The following is a 20378-nucleotide window of genomic DNA, read 5'->3' as shown; positions in this document are numbered from 1 at the left end:
CGCACACTGAAACCCATGCCACCATGTCTCTACTGCTATTTTTAGCCAGTAGGGTAGATTAAAGTTAGCACAGGTGTGCCAATCTGTCCTGCAATCAAACCTCCGACTGCAGCATACACATAACCTAAGTGTTGCCATCAGGTACATGGGTTGTTAAAGTGCTACTGTGTCCATCTGTGTTGTAACAGCAGTTCATGTCCCTTTTCTGTTTCCTTCTTTTTGGCCTTTTAGGGCTGAGCCAGTTCTTTCACGAATCCAAGAAAACCGGAAAAGGGTTATTCTTCCATCCATCGACAATATCAAGCAGGACAACTTTGAGGTGCAGCGTTATGAGAACTCTGCCCATGGATACAGCTGGGAGTTATGGTGCATGTACATTAGCCCTCCCAAAGACTGGTGGGATGCTGGTGACCCTTCACTGCCAATCAGGTATGTTGTGGAGCCAGGACATGCTCAGTAATCAAAGAGAGCCAGTGAAATGGAATCATAGAATCATAGAATATCAGGGTTGGAAGGGACCCCTGAAGGCCATCTAGTCCAACCCCCTGCTCGAAGCAGGACCAATTCCCAGTTAAATCATCCCAGCCAGGGCTTTGTCAAGCCTGACCTTAAAAACCTCTAAGGAAGGAGATTCTACCACCTCCCTAGGTAACGCATTCCAGTGTTTCACCACCCTCTTAGTGAAAAAGTTTTTCCTAATATCCAACCTAAACCTCCCCCACTGCAACTTGAGACCATTACTCCTCGTTCTGTCATCTGCTACCATTGAGAACAGTCTGGAGCCATCCTCTTTGGAACCCCCTTTCAGGTAGTTGAAAGCAGCTATCAAATCCCCCCTCATTCTTCTCTTCTGCAGGCTAAACAATCCCAGCTCCCTCAGCCTCTCCTCATAAGTCATGTGTTCCAGACCCCTAATCATTTTTGTTGCCCTTCGCTGGACTCTCTCCAATTTCTCCACATCCTTCTTGTAGTGAGGGGCCCAAAACTGGACACAGTACTCCAGACGAGGCCTCACCAATGTCGAATAGAGGGGAACGATCACGTCCCTCGATCTGCTCGCTATGACTTGTAGAATAAGGAAGATGGCCCAGAAGTTGTGGCAACAATGTCATAGACTGAGAGTAGAGTCTGTGTTCATATGTTACTGTGGTGAGGGATTTCACTTTTCCAAGTGGAGGACCATCATATTATTTCACATTGCATTTATACTCAGGGAACCGGTAAGGAATCAGGACTCCGTTGCACTATACAAGCAGAGGTTTTAATTGTAGATTTTAAAATGTCACTTTACTAGAAAATAATTCAGGTTATTATATTTATTGTTAACTTTTTAAATTCACAGGAATGAGCTGATTTTTCTCATATAATGTAATTTGTCGGACAACGTCTAAGCAGCTACAGGACTGTTTTTACCTGCTACAGTATATTGCTCTTTTATAATGTGCTGCTATGGGCTTGGCTGCTGAGGGGGTGTTACCACCAGGCATATTTTGCCTGCTGTTACAAATGTAGGCATGGGAAAACACCTACGTTTTCTCTCAACTCCAAGAACACAATATCTAGGCCTATAATCTATTTTCTTTAAATATGATTTTAAATCCCTGCTGACAACAAAATGATCAGGATATCATCTCACTAAACAGGTATATCCTGGAAAAATCCGTCTTGGGAAAAATGGTGTAATGGAGATAGAGCTAATGGCTGGAAGCTGAAGCCAGAGAAATCTAAATTAGAAATAAGGCAGGTTTTTTTTAACCGTGAGGGTGATTAGCCATTGGAACAAACTACCAGGAGAAACTGTGGATTGTCCGTCTCTTGACTTCAAATCAAGACTTAGAGCCCTTTCTGAAAGTTATGTTTTAGCCAAACACAAGTTATTGGGCACAATACAGGAGTAACTGGGTGAAATTTAATGACTTGTGATACGTGGGGGGTGGGAGGGGTTCAGGTTAGATGATGTAATGTTCCCTTTTGGCCTTCAGCTCTAGGACTCTGTGGTCCTAAGGACATGCTAACAGTGTGGTCACCCCTATAATTTCCTATTCCACAGTAACTTTTCAGTGACCGAAATGTTGGACGTGGAAGCACTAGCAATAGAGAAGGCCACAAATGTGAATTAGATGTTTAGCTCCCATGGACTTACAGTGGAACCTGAGCACCAAACTCCCATACGTACCTTTGAAAGTCTTCCCCAAAGTACTTCCCCAAGAATGCAGTGGGTGGGAATGGAGAACTGTTATTGCTATTGTTCACTTATGTATAGCATTATTGTTACTGATAAATTACTGATCTTTTACTAGTGCCCCAAGGTCCCAATATTGATGTTTCTTCATAGTATACAGAGACAAGCGTGGTCCTTCCTCCTAAGAGTTTACTATATAAATAATATGGGACATAGGAAGAGTGAGTGAAAGAGCAATAACCCGTTTAATCTATGTTAATGTACAAATAGACATTTTATTATTTCCCCCTCCCCTAAGCCTAGCTGTCATTGGTTGATAGATTTCTTATAGGTGTCGAAGGGGATTTGAAGGGTTGGAGCTGAGTACCATGAATAGAGAGCAGCCTGGAAGCACAAAGACATGGGTGAAAGGTGGACAGGAGAAGACTGGCATTGTACACAGCATGGATGAGAAGGGGGGAAATGCAATAAGAGGGAAGAGTGTAGGATTGTCAATTTTATACTTGCACAAAACTGATCACCCTTGCTCCGCTCCTGCCCTCCCCCTTCTCAGAGGCCCCACCCACTCCATCCCCCCTCCCTCTGTCGCTTGCTCTCCCCATCCTCACTCACTCATTTTCACCAGTCTGGCTCAGGGGGTTGGGCTGCAGGATGGAGTGAGGGCTCTGGTTGGGGGTGCAGACTCTGGGGTAGGGCTGGGGATAGAGGTTGCTCCAAGCTGGGATCGAGCGTTTGGAAGGTGGGAGGGGGATCAGGGCTGGGTCAGGGCTGCAAGCTCCGGGCAGCACTTACCTCAGGCAGCTGCCGGAAGCAGCCGTATGTCCCCCCTCTGGCTCCTACGTGGAGACGCGGCCAGGTGGCTCTGCGCACTGCCCCGTCCGCAGGTGCCACCCCTGCAGCTCCCATTGGCCGCAGTTCCTGGCCAATGGGAGCTGCGAGGCTGGTGCTTGGGGCAAGGGCAGCGCGCAGAGCCCCCTGGCTGCCCCTATGCCTAGAAGCTGGAGGAGAGGACATGCCGCTGCTTCCAGGAGTCACACGGAGCCACTGTAGGCAGAGAGCCTGCCTTAGCCCTGTTGCGCTGCCCACTGGACTTTTAACAGCCCAGTCAGTGGTGCTCCCCGAAGCCACCAGGGTAACTCTTCGACCGGGTGTTCTGGTCGAAAACCAGACTGCTGGCAACCCTAGAAGAGTGGCTGATTGAGGAAGGGGAGGGCTGTGGAGAGCCGAGGAGTCAGTGGATAGATATGAAAAATGGGGATGATGTGGTCAGAGCAATAGGCAGGGAAACTGTAGGCAAATATGACAGGTTTCAGAGTAGCAGTCGTGTTAGTCTGTATTCGCAAAAAGAAAAGGAGTACTAGTGGCACCTTAGAGGCTCACTGTATTTTCCACTGAATGCATCCGATGAAGTGAGCTGTAGCTCATGAAAGCTTATGCTCAAATAAATTGGTTAGTCTCTAAGGTGCCACTAGTCCTCCTTTTCTTTTTGTAGGCAAATAGCAGCTGCATGGAGATTGCATTGGAGTGTGTGTGGGAGGGGTGGCAAAATGGAGAGATTGCAACAGCTGAGATGTGAGTGACAGGGGCTCTGAGTGAAGTGCATGCAGAGAAATAAGGCCCAATTTTAGATGCAAGTCAGACATAGTCTGAATGTGTGTGCAAGGGAGAAGGCAGAGTCAAAGATAACACACAGTGTATGGGTCTGAGCAATGGGGAGAATGGTGCTTGTGTCAGTGATGGAGGAATGGAGCGGGTTTTGGAGGAAAGATAAGGAGTCAGGCTGATCTGTTACCTCTCCCTCCCTCACCCATCACCTAGATGAGCTAGAGAGCTGCTACCTTCCATATGAGTCAGGAGTCAGTCGTTCACCTGCTTTGTCTCGCCCTATGGCAGCTGATCCGCAGGGTCCCTGCTAAGTAACTCTTGCGCTTCTTTTAAAATAATGTAAGACCAGAACAGGCCTCCTTTGATCCAATTCTGCATTTTTTTGCCGTTGCTGCTGTTTATGGATATGGTGTGGCTCTCCCACGTACTGTAGGGAGCACAGATACTTCCCTGATGATTAAGAGCTTGTTGTTTAAAAAAAAAAATTCCACAAGAAAACAAATGACTAGCACAGAAGATCATCCAGTAATGACCTCTTCTGTTAAGATGCGGGAGCCCCGAGTGGGGGCTCTGCCGGGGGGCGGGAGGTTCCCCAACTATAGAACTCACTTCCATAGGAAATCGTTGAGGCCAAGAATGTAACAAGATTAAAAAAGGGTTTGGACATTTACATGGATATTGAGAATATCCAGAGGTCATAATTCATTCTATGGATGCAATGGCTCTGTGGAGTAGTGGAAGGCATTGTGCTTTGTGTGCAAGTGTTCATTGCCATCTAATCTGTCTTGGAGCAGATGAATATTCTCCACAGAATTTAGGGGCTTGATGCAGAAATTACTGGGTCAGGTTCTTTGACCTGTGTTATTCAGGAGGTCAGACTAGACTGTTGTCATGGTCCCTTCTGGCCTTAAAATTTATAAATGATAAAAAAAATTGTGGAAGTGATATTAAACCCAATTCTTCAGGATTTAAGACAGTCTCAATTATCCGAGATCAGGATAAGCCCTTATGTGGAGGGCAAATGACCCCATATCTGCCTACTGCAGGGTTCTTACGTCTGCCTCTGGAGCATCTAGTTCTGGTAGCTTTTGGAGACAGGATCCTGGACTCAGTGCATCTCAGGGCTCGTCCACTGTGACAATTCCGATGTTCATGACTGCCACCTTTGCTATTGTGCAAGAAACTTAGGAGGACTAAACAGAAAAGCAGAGATCTGTGAAGACTGATGGAGATACACTACAGACCCACATGAGCAGTAGCAAGAGGTGCCTACATAATCATTTGTCTTCACTTCATTAGAGAGTCCAGTAACATGGACACTGACCCCTCAAGCTGAGAAGAGTTGAATCACTTGAAAGTAAGAGTCAAAGGCTTAGAGAGAATATGGATTGCAGGGCACAATGCTTTCCAATAGCTATATGGAAAAGAAATGCCAAAACAGAGACAATAGCCTCAGAGTAATGTTAAATAATTTAACAACTTGCTAATTATTAATATGCATTATTAATATGCAAAAGGAGAAGCGTTATGAGGAAGATAAATGTGTAAAATACCGCCTCTTTCCATTATAATGGGTATAATTCTGTATACAGACAGAAATAAACTGCTTCAATTATTATTATTAATAAGATTATTTGCTGTATAGTGCTCTGCACTGTACATTTTATGGCAATGTTTACTTGAAAGGAATGGCTGTGTTTTACTCTGTAATTATGCAAGGAAACATGGGAAAATTTTAAATTACAATATGCAAAACAAAGTTAAAAAGATCTTGCCTATTTCAGATAGTTGACCTTTTAGGATAAAGGAAGGAGAGTGAAGTAAGGAGTTAAGTATTTTTTGTTGTTGTTTTTTTCCTTCAGTTTTGAATTTTTGACATGCTTGGTTTTTAACAGTCCTTGAAGAGCCTGATCAAGACTTATGTGTTAAAAGAGGTGGAAAGGAATGGTCTGACTTGCTCCTGGGTATCTGGTCCTACACAATCTTTATTCTAGACCTACAGAATATGCAGCAGCAGAGGCTGGAGACAATGTGTTCGGAGACAATTTTCTCCCCTGTTTAATTCATAAGAGATAATTATCCAGGCAAAGCAAGATGATAGCAGGCAACTCATCTAAAATATGGCCCAGCCTCAAGATGGCTCCAGGCTCCTGCTTTATATCAAGCAAATATGCTCAGGGCTGGATTTAGGGGCAGGAGACCTAGGCAACTTCCTGGGATGCCAGGCTGGGGGGCGACACCGGGCTTGGGGTGTTGTTTTTGTTGTTAGTGACAAACAGGAAAATAGGATGTTTGAAGTAGCATGATTCAGGTATTCCATATGTGGGTTCATTTTTCATTAACCTCCTAGAATGTTCTGGACCTTTGTAGAATCTTGTGGAACCTTCCAGACTTTCTGAGAACTACCTCAAACCTCCTAGAATGTTGTCAGCCCTGCCCTCATGGGTATATAAGGGGTAGAGTGTTGCCGGTCCGTTTAATATGACAGGGATAAATCATGCAGGCAAATCGTGGGTCAAAGTCGTGAAATGGGCTACAAATTCAATACAAAATAAGGTATTCAAAAGTTTTACAAATGAAGGGGGGCAGCGCCATTTAGCCTGTGGCCAGCCTGGTGATCAGCTCTCTAAATGTTTGTCTAGTCTAAGCTTTAAGGAGGCAGTTTCTTCTTTAATTTCGCTGGTTTCAATGGGTGTCTTTTGTAGCTCATCTTCCAAGCAAGCCATTCAGGATTTTACATCACCTACACCTTTTGAGATTGAATCCTATCCGTCTGTGAGGAATTCTTTCAGGGCTGAGACAGCTTGGGCTAGGTTTTGCTGTGACCTTGTCGTCTCTTGCTTCATCTGTGTAGGGCAGAGGTGGGCAAACGACAGCCCGCGGGCCACATCCGGCCCACAGGACCATACTGCCCGGCCCTTGAGCTCCTAGCCGGGGAGGCTCACCCCCGGCCCCTCCCCCGCAACCTCAGCTCGCCGTGTGGCCAGCGCTGTGGGTGGCGGGGCTGCGAACTCCTGCCGGGCAGCATGATGGTGTGGCTGGCTCCGTCTGGGCTGCGCGGCTGCCAGTCCTGCTGCTCTGAGCAGCTTGGTAAGGGGACGGGGAGCAGGGGGATTGGATAAGGAGGTTCCGGGGGGCAGTCAGGGAACAGGGGGCTGTTGGATAGGGCGTGGGAGTCCTGGGGGGGTCTGTCAGGGGGTGGGGGTGTAGATAGGGGTCAGTGAAGTCAGGGGACAGGGAACAGGGGCGTTGGATAGACGTGGGAGTCCTGGGCGGCCTGTCAGGGGGCGGGGGTGTGGATAGGGTTCGGGGCAGTCAGGGGACAGGGAACAGGGGATGGTTGGATAGGGCGGAGGTTTGGGGAGGGCGGTCAGGGGATGGGGAGCAGGGGTGGTTGGATAGGCGTGGAAGTCCCGGGGGGCGTGTCATAGGGTGTGTGGGTAGGGGGTGGGGCAGTCAGGGGACAGGGAGTGGGGGGTTTGGATAGGGGGTGGGATCCCGGGGGTGGTGGTTAGGGGCGGGGGGTCCTGGGAGGGGGCAGTCAGGGGACAAGGAGCAGGGGGGTTGGATGGGTCGGGGGTTCTGAGGGCGGCAGTCAGGGGGCAGAAAGTGGGAGGGGGCGGGGGCCAGGCTGTTTGGGGAGGCACAGCCTTCCCTACCCGGCCCTCCATACAGTTTCGGAACCCCGCTGTGGCCCTCAGGCCAAAAAGTCCCCCCGTCCCCGTCTCCATCCTCCCCCCTCCCCCCCCGGCATAGTGGATTCAGGCTTAGATATGGATTCAGGCTTAGATATTTTATTGCCTCTCATTTTTTCATTTGAATCCTTATTCAATCATTTGATTTTTATCCAGGAGATTAATTTAAATGTTTATGACAGAAACTTATTGCCCATTTGCTAGGAAAATAATTATTAGAGATGAGGAGTCTTTCAATAGGTGAGGAGTCAAGAAGTCTGGGACTAAGTAGCCATCTTTCTCTTGAGTACCATGTGACCCTAAAGTAGGCTTTTTAAATGACTAGGCAGGATAAGGTGTAATTTTTGGATTCCATGAAACATTTCCTCTTTCATGTTTCTTCCTATAATGTGAAAGAATCTGCTATATAAAGATGTCCTGACACTTAGCACTCTTTTATGCATGCAAACGATTTATGAATAGACCTTCCTTGCCAAGCTAACTGAGCTGCTGTTGACCAATTCTGCCAAAAAGATAAAATCATGATTACAATATAATGGATTACATCTAAATTAGAACTCCCACCATGAGAAGTCAGTAAGTGATACTTGAAACAATCATCTTATGATTAGATCATCACCATTGGGCTCTCTTGATTTGCGTTTCTTGATGGAGTATTTTTTTTAGTTTGCGTGTGTGTATACACAAAATATTGTGTCTGTGTGTATCCAGTTTTTTTGTCATTAATGGTTATTGATCAGCATTTACTGGGAGTTCAAAGAAACATAATACTTCAAAGAAAAAGAAAATAACCTAACACCTCCTGTATTGTGCAGGATGCACCAAAAGGTCACTTGGAAATGCTGTGAAATCACTGATTGATTATCTTGTCTAAAAACAGCACATTCCAAAGCTGAAATTTATCTTCTCACAATGCTCAAAGAATTATTAATTTCATAGCTGGCAGAGTTTGACTTCCAGGCCTTTTACAGTACAGTGGTGGGACTCTCAGCCTCCCACAATTGGGATGCTATTTCAAAAGGTACCAGTTTCTCCTCTCTCACTCTTTCAGTTCACTGAAGTCAAACTCAGTGAAACAGAACCATTATATAGTGACCAATATTGGGAAGATTTATGGCCAGACACGCTCATCATACTCTATGCAAGACAGCCTCATGGTTTGTTAGGATCTGTATATTTGCAGGACATCTCAAACCCTGGGGCTCCAATTCAGAAAAGCAATAAAACACAGGCTTAAATCCTTCCTTATTCAATATAAGAGCACTTCAGCAGATGTGTAAAGTTAAGTGCCCTTCTCAAACAGGGATGCTTGCCTGACTTGAGAGTTGGAGTTGTCATTTTTCTCTGATAGTGGTTGTAGAATATGCTAGCCCCTATGCAGAAGGAAATGTCTTGGAACTCTGCTGTACGGTCTGTGGGTCCATTGACAGTGTTGTGAACATAACATTCCCAAATGGTTATAATGGGATTTCCTGACATTTTCAGTGTACCTTCTACACTCGACTGGACAGATCAATTCTATCTGACATGCAGAAGCACTGCTGCTGAATACCTTTACTTACTTTGCAAAACACCCACTTAATGTCCTTGAGCTCTGAAAGCGCACTTCTAGGGCTGTCTCAAAGATGACAAGCAAAGGGTCCTATTTAAACAGCCTGGTGTACATTATGACAGCTCTGAAACAGCTGGTTGATTAAACTGGATAATGCTATATCATTTTGTTGTTGTTTTACATAGTATTTCATTTCTTTGTGTTGAGAGACAGATGACTATTCATTTAAATGTAATTTTTTTAAAATGGAAATCATTGTTGGGAGTTATTGATTGCCAATAACTAGGAATGCAGGATAGATTTCTTTCGTGAGAAGAAAAAAAATGGCCAAGGTTCATTCCGAAATAACTCACCTGATTATCCATCACCTCAATATCTGAGTGCCTTACAAACATTAATGGCATTATCTTCACAATGTACCTGCCAGGGAGGAAAATATTATCCCTGTTATACAGATGGCAAAGAGGCCAAGATTTTCAAGAGACCAATGACTCTGGATGCCTCAATTTTTTGTTGCCAAGCATAAGACACCTTGAGAGGACACAATTTCAGAGCATGGGTGCCCAGCACTTAAATCAAGCCCCATTAAGGTGTCTCCAGTTGAACTGCTAGTTAATCTTGAAAATTCTGACCAGGGAAATTAAGTGACTTGCCCACAGACATACACACCCATTGACAGAGCTGGCAATAATAATAATTAATACCTACCTATAATGTAGTGTTTCATCAGTAGATCTTTAAGTGCCATCCCCATTTTATAGATGGGAGAACTGAGGCAAAGAGAGGTGAAGTCACTGTTCAAGGTCACCCAGCAGGCCAAGCCAGGTGTGGAACCCAGGTCTCAGACTGGGCCTGAAAATCAAACCCAGATCTCCTGAGTACCAATCTAGTGCCCACAAGACAATGCAATATTCTATGGTATTATGCACTTTTCTAACACAATTACGTTTCCCTTTTGGTGCAAGGGAGAAAAATCACACTGTAAAGCCCCAATGAGCATATATATATAGTTATATCCTGCCCCCACTGAAGTCAATGGGAATTTTGCTTACCAATACTCTGTAAAGCTTGACATGACTAATCCTTCCTCCTTGAAGTTAGTGGAAGCTGCAGCTGCTCAGTACCTATGAAACCTTGCAACCTCTTTTAGTACATAAAGCTAGTGCAGGTCCCAAAGCCCATTGACTTCCTAATGCTTCTCCCAATCCTGACTTGGTGGGTTAATGGGAATTTGCACCCAGACAAGGGTGTATGCTATCAAAGATGCTGATGCAATATTGGGGACTAAGTGTGGATTTAGGTGTCTATCTTTAGCCATCACCCACATTTTAAAAGATGGACTTTGTGTTTATTGTATATTGTTATAGTATCAATCATAGGGCTTAAGTGGCATACAGATCTTGTGATGAACCCCTGCACAATAATGAATTTCACCCAGAATGAGGGGATTATGTGTGTGTTTATTACCTTTACATAATGTTTTATTATAATAAATTTTTCAGCATTTATCTTGTGTTTTTCCCCTATGTTTTCCTCTTAGACTTTGACTTTCAGATTGAATTTAATGATAGTGAAAAGGGCCACACTGATGACACAGGAAAGTGGAGTTCTCCATTTTATGCGCCTGTTACACGTAGAAGGTAGGGCAAGCTTTCCTTGAAGTTCTCAGCTAATGTACCACTGTGAAAAGTGCCATCTCCAGAGGTAGAAAGATATTTCAGTCATCATATTCACTCATTCAGCCTCTTTGCTGAGATGGCCAACAAAGTGGTCAGTATGCTTATGGTGAGGTGACTGCTTTCCCATTAGGTTCAGCTCTAAATATGTGATCCCAAGTCCACTAAAGTCAATGGAAAGCCAGCTGGTTTTTGGATCAGGCCCTAAGATTCCAGATCCCAAGTCTTTTCTAGTTCTCGAAGCACTCATCTGCTGATGTTGATCTTTACTCTGGACTTGTGCAGATTCAATCCTATCAGTAAATGTGCTTGCTTTATCGCCACTCATTGGTGGATTCCGTCTTCTCCCAGTCTAGCCCTTGAGAATCCTTGCAGGCGACACTTCAAGTCTGAAGTATTTGTTTTGCACAGGACAAGCACATATTTTTAGATTGGTCTTTACTATCAAGTAGATTTCACAGAATAACATCTGTAGTCATGCATTTTGATGGCAAATGAGTTTTCAGGCTCAGGGGAGCTCACTTCCATTCTGCCTTGTAAGCTTTTACAGGTTAACCTATTATGGCAGCACATCAAAACTGCAATATATTGATTTAGGCAGGCTTGCTTAGCTATTATGAATATTTTACCCAGCATTAAACTATTAGTGTGGCATTTTTATCAGAAGACATCTAGTAACTCTGAGTTTATGCAGACCATTAATCGTAGATGACAATGGTTGGACCTCATAAGATTAGGCAGAATTATTGTGATTATTTATTGTTTCTTTGGTGTCAATTATTCTGAACAGTCCCAGAACATCTCTGGAAACTGACTTTAGACAAAACATAGGAATACTTTATTTTTTGTTCATTTCTGGCAGGATTACTGCTTTTAATGAGATGGTACAAACTGCAATAAGATTTTTATTCCTTTGTAAACACAGTGAGTGGAATTTTCAGAAGCTTTCAGCTCCAGCCTGACGATGCTGTCATTGAAGTCAATGGTGAAACTTCCCTTGATTTCAATGTAAGACAGTGATAGACCATCATCGAATGCTTTTGAAATCCCAGCCTGGTCTTTCTGAAGAACACTTTGTGTAGCTTTTTGCTTGTGTTATATGTGAGACGTATGAATGCAGTGACAGCTTCATAACAACTGTAGAGCTATCATCTGAACTATTTATATAGATTCGTACCCAAAGAGGGGGAGGGGCACCTATCCAAAGCTCTATGTACTCGTGCAATAAATTGCTACAACAAAATCAAGCTGTTCACAAGCCCCCAAAATCCTCTCCTCCCAAAACCCACCTCTGCAACAGCCTGCGTATATGGCTTGGCCTTGCACCTTGTCCTGAAGGTCAATAAATCTGGGTAATTTCAGACAACAGAAGAAGCCTGTTTTAGACCAAAGGGCCCTTCACTGAGTACACTCTCTTGCCATCTCCCGCTTGTAAACTGAGGCAGGTTTTAAATCTTAGTGCAGTGGCATCATGGGGCAAAGAACTGTTTATTTAATGAAGATGGAAGACTTATACTGGGCTATAGAAAGTGAGGTAACAACTATACCATACGCGTTGCATGGACATTGTTTTAGTGTTTGATCCTGCACCAATTGAAATCAAAGGCAAAATTCCCATTGACTGCAGAGTATGTAGGATCAGAGCCTTAGACCAGGCTGGGAAGAGCACTTGCTTGCAGGCTTATGCTTGATTTCACTGTGATTTACTGTTGCTGGAGAGGCCTTTGGTAATAAGCACCTACACATTTAAACTTTTTAATGAATAAATCATACAAGAGCCTTATTTAGTGCAATTTCCAGTTATTCTGGTTTCCAAATGGGCCAGTCATACAGCTAGGTCATTTTTTTTTAATGTATTTCAGAACTTTCCCCTGGCTGGAACGAAGCAGAAGAGAGGCATATGAAAATAAAAAATAATGGAGGGTGGGGAGGAAGAAGTGAACTGATTTATTTTTTTTTAAACTCAGAACAGGTTGGTCTGGTTTCAGCTCACAGGACGGACAGATTTGGGTTAGGATCTTACTTTTTCACCCATCCCAAAGTTAAACCACAATTATACATTTTTTTACCACCTTCAAAGTACTTTATTTTACAGGAAGCTTTCACCTCCCTTATCTTGGATTTATCTTTCGGTGATAAGCTTTGCAATGACAATCCAAGCTACGCGAAAAACACAGCCTAGTTGATTTTCTTGATTTTAATTTTAAATTGATTTTTAAATGAGAGAAAATAGCGAATGACTTATTTTGACGAGAGAACTGAGCAAGAATACCCCCCCACACACACACACCATTTATAAAAGGTGACTTTACTCTGCAGAGGGATACTTTAAGCTCCCAAACTTTGCAGATTCCCTAAGGAAATTCTGTGTGAGGTTTGGATAGTTGAAGGCTATCACAGCTTTGGTTGTCTGTCATGCATTTTATAAAGAATTCTATGTCCGGTCATTTTATAAAGAATTCTATGTCCGGTCATCTTTAATGTTGCGGAATTTAGTGCAAAGTGTCAGGAAAAGGAGCATCTGATCGTTTGTAATGTTGTCTGGTTTAATAAGATTAACAGATTTGTCTCATTGCCCGAAGAGCTAAATACCCTTCATCACTGAAGTATCGGGACTGTGACTATGTGTAGCTGTTCCTTTTAATTAATAGAGGGAGATGTTAGTAATAGACCTATGGGATGAAAAACAGTACATCCTTTCCAAGAATATCAATATTATACCTTTTTCAAAGATTCTCCTCTTTCCTAAGGCTGCTGTTGTGATTAGGAATGACAGCTGCAGGTGGGTCTACTTGGAAGCCAAGGGCCTGATCCAATACCCACTGGAGCCAATGGAAAGACTATCAATGGTCTTTGGTTCAGGGTCTCATACATTGTCTGTATGTCAGCACAGGTGTAGCAATGACAGAGATTCTGACATAAACTAACCAAGATTAAAAAGCTGCAGAAATAATGGACAACGAGGTCTTCTTAAATGCGTCTCAAGAAAGGCATCTCCTCCATGCCTCTTTTGACAAAACATTCCTAGGTGGAGATTTGGGGGGTGGGGTTGAATTCGTTCTAAGGTGCTGGGTAGGGTGTTAAATAGCTGGCATGTTCACCCCAGAGGTGGCTGCATTTCTACAGTGAGTGAAGTGATTCCTCTCTCAGGCTGCAATTCAGCAAACCAGGCAAGCATATGCTTAAATTCATCCCTATTCAGCAAAGCATTTAATTATATGGTCAATTTCAGACACGTGCTTAAGTTCCATTGAATTCAGTGGGACTTAAGCTTGTGTATAACTGCTTTTTGAATTGGTAGGACCAAGTCTGGAAGTCGTTACTGAAGCAAAGCTCCCACTGATGTCAGCAGAAACCTTTCTTGAAGGCTTTAAAACTGGGCCCAATACAGGGAACCTTTAGGGCTTGTACCTGGTATAACAGTCCAACCCTTCCAGCATGAACACAGTTATGTTGGTATAAAAGTGCTTCTACCTATATAGTTTATTCCCGTTTGGGAAAGGAAATAACTATACCAGTATACGTCACTTTTACACCAGTATAACTACCCAGATTAGGGTTTTTCCTGGTGTAATTATTGCAGTAAAAAATTATTTCCTCCCTAATTTTACCAGTAAAACTTGTAAGGGTAGACCAGGCCTCAGTCACACAAGTAGCCGTACCGAAGTCAAAGTTACTTGGAGAAGTAAGGCAATCAGGACTTGGCCCATAATTTGTAAAGCGTTTGTGGGATAAAAGTTACTAAATAAATGGAAGATAAATAACAATAAATATTCTCAATAATAATTAAACAAACAAACAAAACAACCCAGGGCAAGAGAAATGTACTGAATTTGTGTCATGCTGGAAGAATTGCTTATAAGTTGTGCATAAAGTGGATGTGTAAGTCAAAGTCAAACTGAGCCTGTTCTGTGGTCTGTTCACACTTCCCCTAGGAGAAAAGCTATCTTTGATTGATTATACTAATGTCTTTTAGTTTTAAAACATAAACGAAGGAAAATATACTGGGGGGTGAATTGGCTCTTTGAATTTCTTTTTTATTTGAGCAGATGGCATTTAAATGATTTATTGGCTAAGAATAAGCTATTCTTATTAAGAAGCCAAGTATTTAATGACTTCTGAGGTGGGTGTTCAAAACAAAGAAGTGATAATAGAGTCGATTGCACTTAGTGACAAAATATAGCAGCCCTTCATCAAAGAGACTTAAAAGTGAATCTTTGAGAGAGAGTGCTGGGGGCTATGATTTCCTTTTATGTGCACTTTAATTCACTGTCTTTTTCACTCAGTGTTGCATAAATAGGTATAGTTTAAATTAAAAGATCCTTATTATCATATCCATAAGTGTTTGCTCCCTGAATGCTCCATGCTGCCTCTATACTGGAATGTTGGAGGCTTTACAAACTGTATTGGCCCAGTTTTGCCCTGCGCACCTAACTCTTCTGATCTCTGTATTTGCCTGTCTAAATTGAGCTAAATTTTGAAACAAGTAGCTACATTGTGCCTGCAAAATGTACTCACACAACTTACATGTTTTATGGACAAAATGGGTCACTGGAAGGTAGCAGGAGCTGTCCTTAGAGCACAGAGACTGGGATTCAGGAGACTTGAGTTCTAATCCCCGTGCTGCCAATAAATCCATATGTGACTGTGGCAAGTCACTAAACCTCTATCTGCCCTCGTGTCCTCACTAGAAAACAAGGAGAAGTTTTTGTTACCTTGGCCTCTCTATTCAGACTTGCGCTAATAGTGATAGTGGTTTGCAGGGGTTTTTTGTGTGAAGTAACTGAATGGGGACCACCAAATCTTTTCATCAAGGACACCAACACAGTACTTATGACTGTATACATTTTGCCTGCTTTAAAATCTTTAGCATCAAAAACTGACCTAGGATTCTCGGAAACAGCAGCTGCTGTACATGTCATCTCTCTGGGCCTCTTGTTCAATAGTTCTCAGCTAGTCAAAGAAAACACTATTTTTTTTCCCAGTGAAAATATTTTCTTTCACCAGTTGGCCTTACTTCATAGCCTTCACGTAGCCACATTGATTCTAGGGAGCTCTCTTTGTTAAACAGTTCTTACTAATGGATGAACCCGTTCAATGAGCAGGTATATGAAGCATACTCCAGTAGAGGTGACAGGGAAGCTATTGGTCTAATCCAAGAGTTAAGCAGTAGCACTTCTGAGTTTATTTATTTAGTTATTTAAAGTCCAGATGGTCCCCAATGCTTTCTCCTTCTGAGTTCCCCTCGTGGCTCATTGCAGCTATAAATCTGAATCTATGCCTGCTTGATTGGTTTGGATCAGCAGTTGAGAAAACAAATATATGGGATCTTGAGCACCTCAGTTATATGGAAAGACAGTTATTAAGCTAAAATTTTGCCCGTTAGCTAGTAAAGGGAGAAGATAACACTGTATAGTTAGATGTCCTTGGGCTGAGTAGTCGTGGTAGTTGACAGAAGAGTCACACCCCTGACAGGCCAGGTATACATGAAAGATGGTCAAGCTGCAGGCTTTTTCAGAGTAAGTTGCCATCAATGGAAGATTCAGACATGTCTCTCCTGCTGGGTGCAAAGCACTAAATCAAATCAAACTGAAACATTTCATTTTAAAATGAATTTAAGGCTGGATCTAGCAACAGCTATCAAAATTGCTATTATTGAGGGCAAGCGGAGGCTCCTGCAAGGCACTGTTGCTATGCCCTGTGGGCCACGCACTAGTCTCATGGCTGAAAAAGAACTGAGCTTTGAAAGAGACAATTTTCGGAACTCTGGAACATAGAGTCCTTGTTGCCAGCATTTTTGCCTATAGGTCACACATCAAAACATTCCAAACGTTTAACAGAATATTGCAAGGAATGCATTTCAGGCTGCACCAGCAGGAGCTGTATTTTGGAAAGACACTGGGAGCGAGTCAGCTCTTTTTTTGTTACAGGGTCATCTTTTTCCCCAAAAAGGAGAGACTGGCATCTGGCTAACTTCTGTGCAATTAGTTGGTACCCTTGAGAAAGCCTGATAAAGCAGAGCACTTAGCATGTCCTTAAAAAAAATAACTCAGGATTGTAGGATATTTTTGCTGATGGTATCCATTCATATGTAAATGAAAACATGCTCCAAAAAATGCTAACTGCATTTTTGATTATCCAAAGCAAATCTCTTTCTAGTAAATACCACAAAATTATCTCTTCTAGAGGGACAGCATGTAAAGTGCGTTGGCTCTGAATAGACAAAGCAAGTATCCGACGAGGCAGTTATGAACTCTGAATCTCCCCCTGCCCATTTAATGCTCCAATGCCACGGTACTGGCTTTAGAGTAACAACATTGCTTTTGATCCTAATTATTTTATTAGGGGGCTGAGTCCTCGTTGCGCTCTCTGTTTTTCCCCTCAAGCATGATGAATAGCACAGCACTCAACACTGAGTATATTAAGACCGTCCTGCCCTCTCACTGCTCACCATATGTGATTTCAGATGCTATGTTTTGAGCCCTACGCCTATTTAAGTTCCCAAGTGCCCTGGAGACAATCCACTTTTAAGAGAGAGCAAATTCTTACTAATGAGTGATAGGGTTACAGTTGTTCATATTTGTCTCTAAATAGCACACACACTGTTCTTCTTAATTCCTGAATACATGCATCATTTGCTTGACTAGTTAAAGCCTGCCACTCCATATTAAAGCCATTAACATATGGGGGGCCACAACACTTAGGAGCTCTGAGGTTCACTCCCATACCATAGCCTTCTCAGACATGTTTGTCTCCAGTTTTTGGTCTGTTGAGGCCCTCATCTTGTATTTTGTTCTATAACTTATTAGTCCCACAGCAGTCAAGCCTCACTGAGCAAAGTATTTACCAGGTATACCATTGCTTGGGGATCAGAGACTTGCAGCTGACTGGCTGGCTGATTAGCCCCACCCACTGCACCTGAGCTAGAAACCTTTATAAAAGAGGGCAGGAGGACCTGAAGGACCAGAAAGCTATGGGGCTGGGTGCCAGGCTCTGAACGGACTGCTGCTGGAGCTACTGCAGAGATGAATTGTTCCAGGAACTGAACAGATAGCGGGAGACTGTGTGGAGTCTTTTATTGCTGAGGCTCTGAGGTAAGAGCCAGGAAATTTGGGTTACTGAAGTAACTGCAGTGAGGGACAGACTTGGGGAAGGGATTGCTTGGCCTGCATGGACTTTGAGGGAAGAGTCTGCAAGGTTTGGTTGGTTTGTTGAGAAGACTTAAAATAAAACAACTAACCCTGCTGGGAACAGCTTCCCTGGATTCCTTGAGAAAGCTCAGGAAGGGAGCTCGTTCAGCAAGAGCAAAACCTGGTCTGGTAGGAGGAGGGTACTGTAAAATAGGTCCCAATCCTTTTACACACATGCTTCAATTTAAGTATGGTGTATAAAACTCACATTGAAGCCAGTGGGATTAGCTACGTGCTGCTTGTGCTTTGTTGCATCTGTGCATCACTAGGGAGAGAGCTGTCTTGCGGTGGGTTGGACTCAGATGGGCTTTTCCATCTGCGTTTCCTGCAGTTCTATAAGCCCCTGTGTTTTCACTGAGGTGTCTGGTTCCATGGTATCTCCCTACCCACCCATCTTTCATCCATCTTTACTGCATGCAGTGCAGTCTGCTGGCAGGAGAAGGAAAAAAAAACCATGGTACAACTTCTGAATTTACCCAACACAATCCTTTTGTGGTGGCATTTACCAGGCACTAGTTGATGACTCAGCAGTTGTAACCTCAATTTAGTACCCCCTCTTTATCTCTGTTTTCCCTCCAAGTCAAGTAATTCAGAAAGAAATGACATAAACTATTCAAGGAAATGACTGTCAATCTCTTGGATTGGTGCAGCAAGATATGAAAGTTCTGTGTTAATTTTCAACAAGCCCATTTTCCTAGAAAATGAGAATAAAGTCACCAGCTATGAATATTTGTAAGTTCTTTCTTTCTTTTCTAAACCAGTGGATTGACATTAGAAAGGGAAATAATCTGTTTCCCCACAACCACCATCACCACTCTGCTTCTATTTTTCCCTTCACTTAGAAAAGCCATCAATCAATTTCACAAATGGGCACTGTATAATTGTCTTCTATCTCATTTGCTATTTAAAATAGATGTTCTTGTCAGGTCCAGCCTTGGAGAGAAAAGAATGTCTGATAGGTTTCCAGATGCTCTGCTGAGATTCTTCACAAATATGTTTTCCACATGGGATTTCAGCTTCCTGCTTTTTTTTAAAAAGAGGAAAGAAGTTTGGTGGTTGTCTTTTCTTTTCTTTCTAATAATAAAACTAGTCTCTTATTGACCAAGACACACATCTCCCATGAAGTGTGAAAAGTGAGCAAAGATAGTGTGTCAGGAAGCCATGTCACATGCTGCCCAGAGTGTCAGCTATGACCTTTACAGAGTGCTGAGTGAATGAGAAAATTTGAAAGTCTCTGACTCTACTCAAGTGGCCATTCACCCTTTGGAATTAGAGACTGGTCCTAGGTGCGATGTTAGGATTTGGATCTGAACTGCTCCACAGATCACAAGTGTTTTGGAACAACCCAACACACAGCTAATGGCCTAGAAGTGCGTAAAGGGCTTGGGGATTTGGACCATTATTATTATGTTAGCAGTTAATGGAGAATTTTGTTTGGCTGTGATTCAATGGACTGCTTGCATCTGAAGATAGGAAAGGATGGAACTTGACAGAGCAAGCTTGTTCTGAGATACTAATTCAATTGATACAATTAAGTAATTACACACATGCACACACACTGCATCCAGTTGCCTGTTGTAGGAAGCTCAAAATGAAAGGTGCCAAATAAATTGGTACCATAGGGTGTTGATAAGTGAGCTTGAAAAGTGTGTGTTGATTCACTCTGAAATGGAGCCTGGGATGACAGAGCAGTTTTCCTATATGTTTTTCCCCTCATTTTTCTGTGTATAGTTGCAAACAACTTCTGCATTGACAAAAGAGGTCTTACTGCATTTTCTCTTTCTCGGAAAGGAAACGGACACTTTGAAGGAAAGGAATATATTCTCATCTATCAACTCAAGTTCAAGCTGATGCAAGTTTTTTTTTTTACCCATCCTTTTTGATTGGTTGACATTTTTGACATGTATACGTGTGGGTGTGTATGTATGTATGAGCTTACAAAGAGCTCTTCTTCAGATCTTGGAAAGGTACGCAGAGTGTTACAGATGAAACAGATAAGGAATTAACAAGAGACCATTCAAGGTGCAAGAGACACTTCAAGGTGAAGTGGACAGTTAACACCTCTACAGTCATGGGACAAAGGAGGGTTAGTGGGTTACAGATTATTGTAATGAGCCATAAATCCAGAGTCTGTATTAAATCCATGAGTTCTGGATTTAGTAGAGGCCATGTTGCAGAGTTATGAATTTAAGTTCTCAGGCTCATCTTTTGAAGGTGGTGTGCAGGTTCCTTTGAGGATGAGGACTGAAAGGTCAGATATGAGGTGATCATTTTGCCCACAGAAGATATCATTTTTAAAAATAATTTTATCAGTTTTGCAAAGCTAGCCCTTCATCCTTTGGCACTTCAGTTCCCCACCTTCAAAATGAGGATGATGATCAAAAAAAGAAAAGGGGGACTTGTGGACCTTAGAGACTAACCAATTTATTTGAGCATAAGCTTTCGTGAGCTACAAGCTCACTTCATCTGATGCAGCTC

At 42.9% G+C, this 20378-nt stretch overlaps 1 protein-coding gene across 2 annotated transcripts in view; it reads left to right on the top strand.

Annotated features, from left to right (window-relative positions):
• GALNT17 (polypeptide N-acetylgalactosaminyltransferase 17) overlaps positions 1 to 20378 on the top strand; it is a 283130-nt gene that overhangs the window by 121492 nt on the left and 141260 nt on the right. For both annotated transcript variants that reach the window (XR_014714398.1, XM_084651006.1), the window contains exon 5: positions 232 to 429. Coding sequence is in view for 1 of the 2 variants with exons in the window: in XM_084651006.1 (XP_084507132.1) it covers positions 232 to 429 (198 nt within the window). In the remaining variant the exon portion in view is untranslated. The remainder of the gene's footprint in view (positions 1 to 231; positions 430 to 20378) is intronic.

The sequence above is a fragment of the Lepidochelys olivacea genome (assembly GCF_965140295.1).
Source record: "Lepidochelys olivacea isolate rLepOli2 genome assembly, chromosome: 17".
NCBI lineage: Eukaryota > Metazoa > Chordata > Testudines > Cheloniidae > Lepidochelys > Lepidochelys olivacea.
The sequence above is the reverse complement of the archived record's forward strand: the minus strand, read 5'-3'. Positions and strand labels throughout refer to the sequence as shown.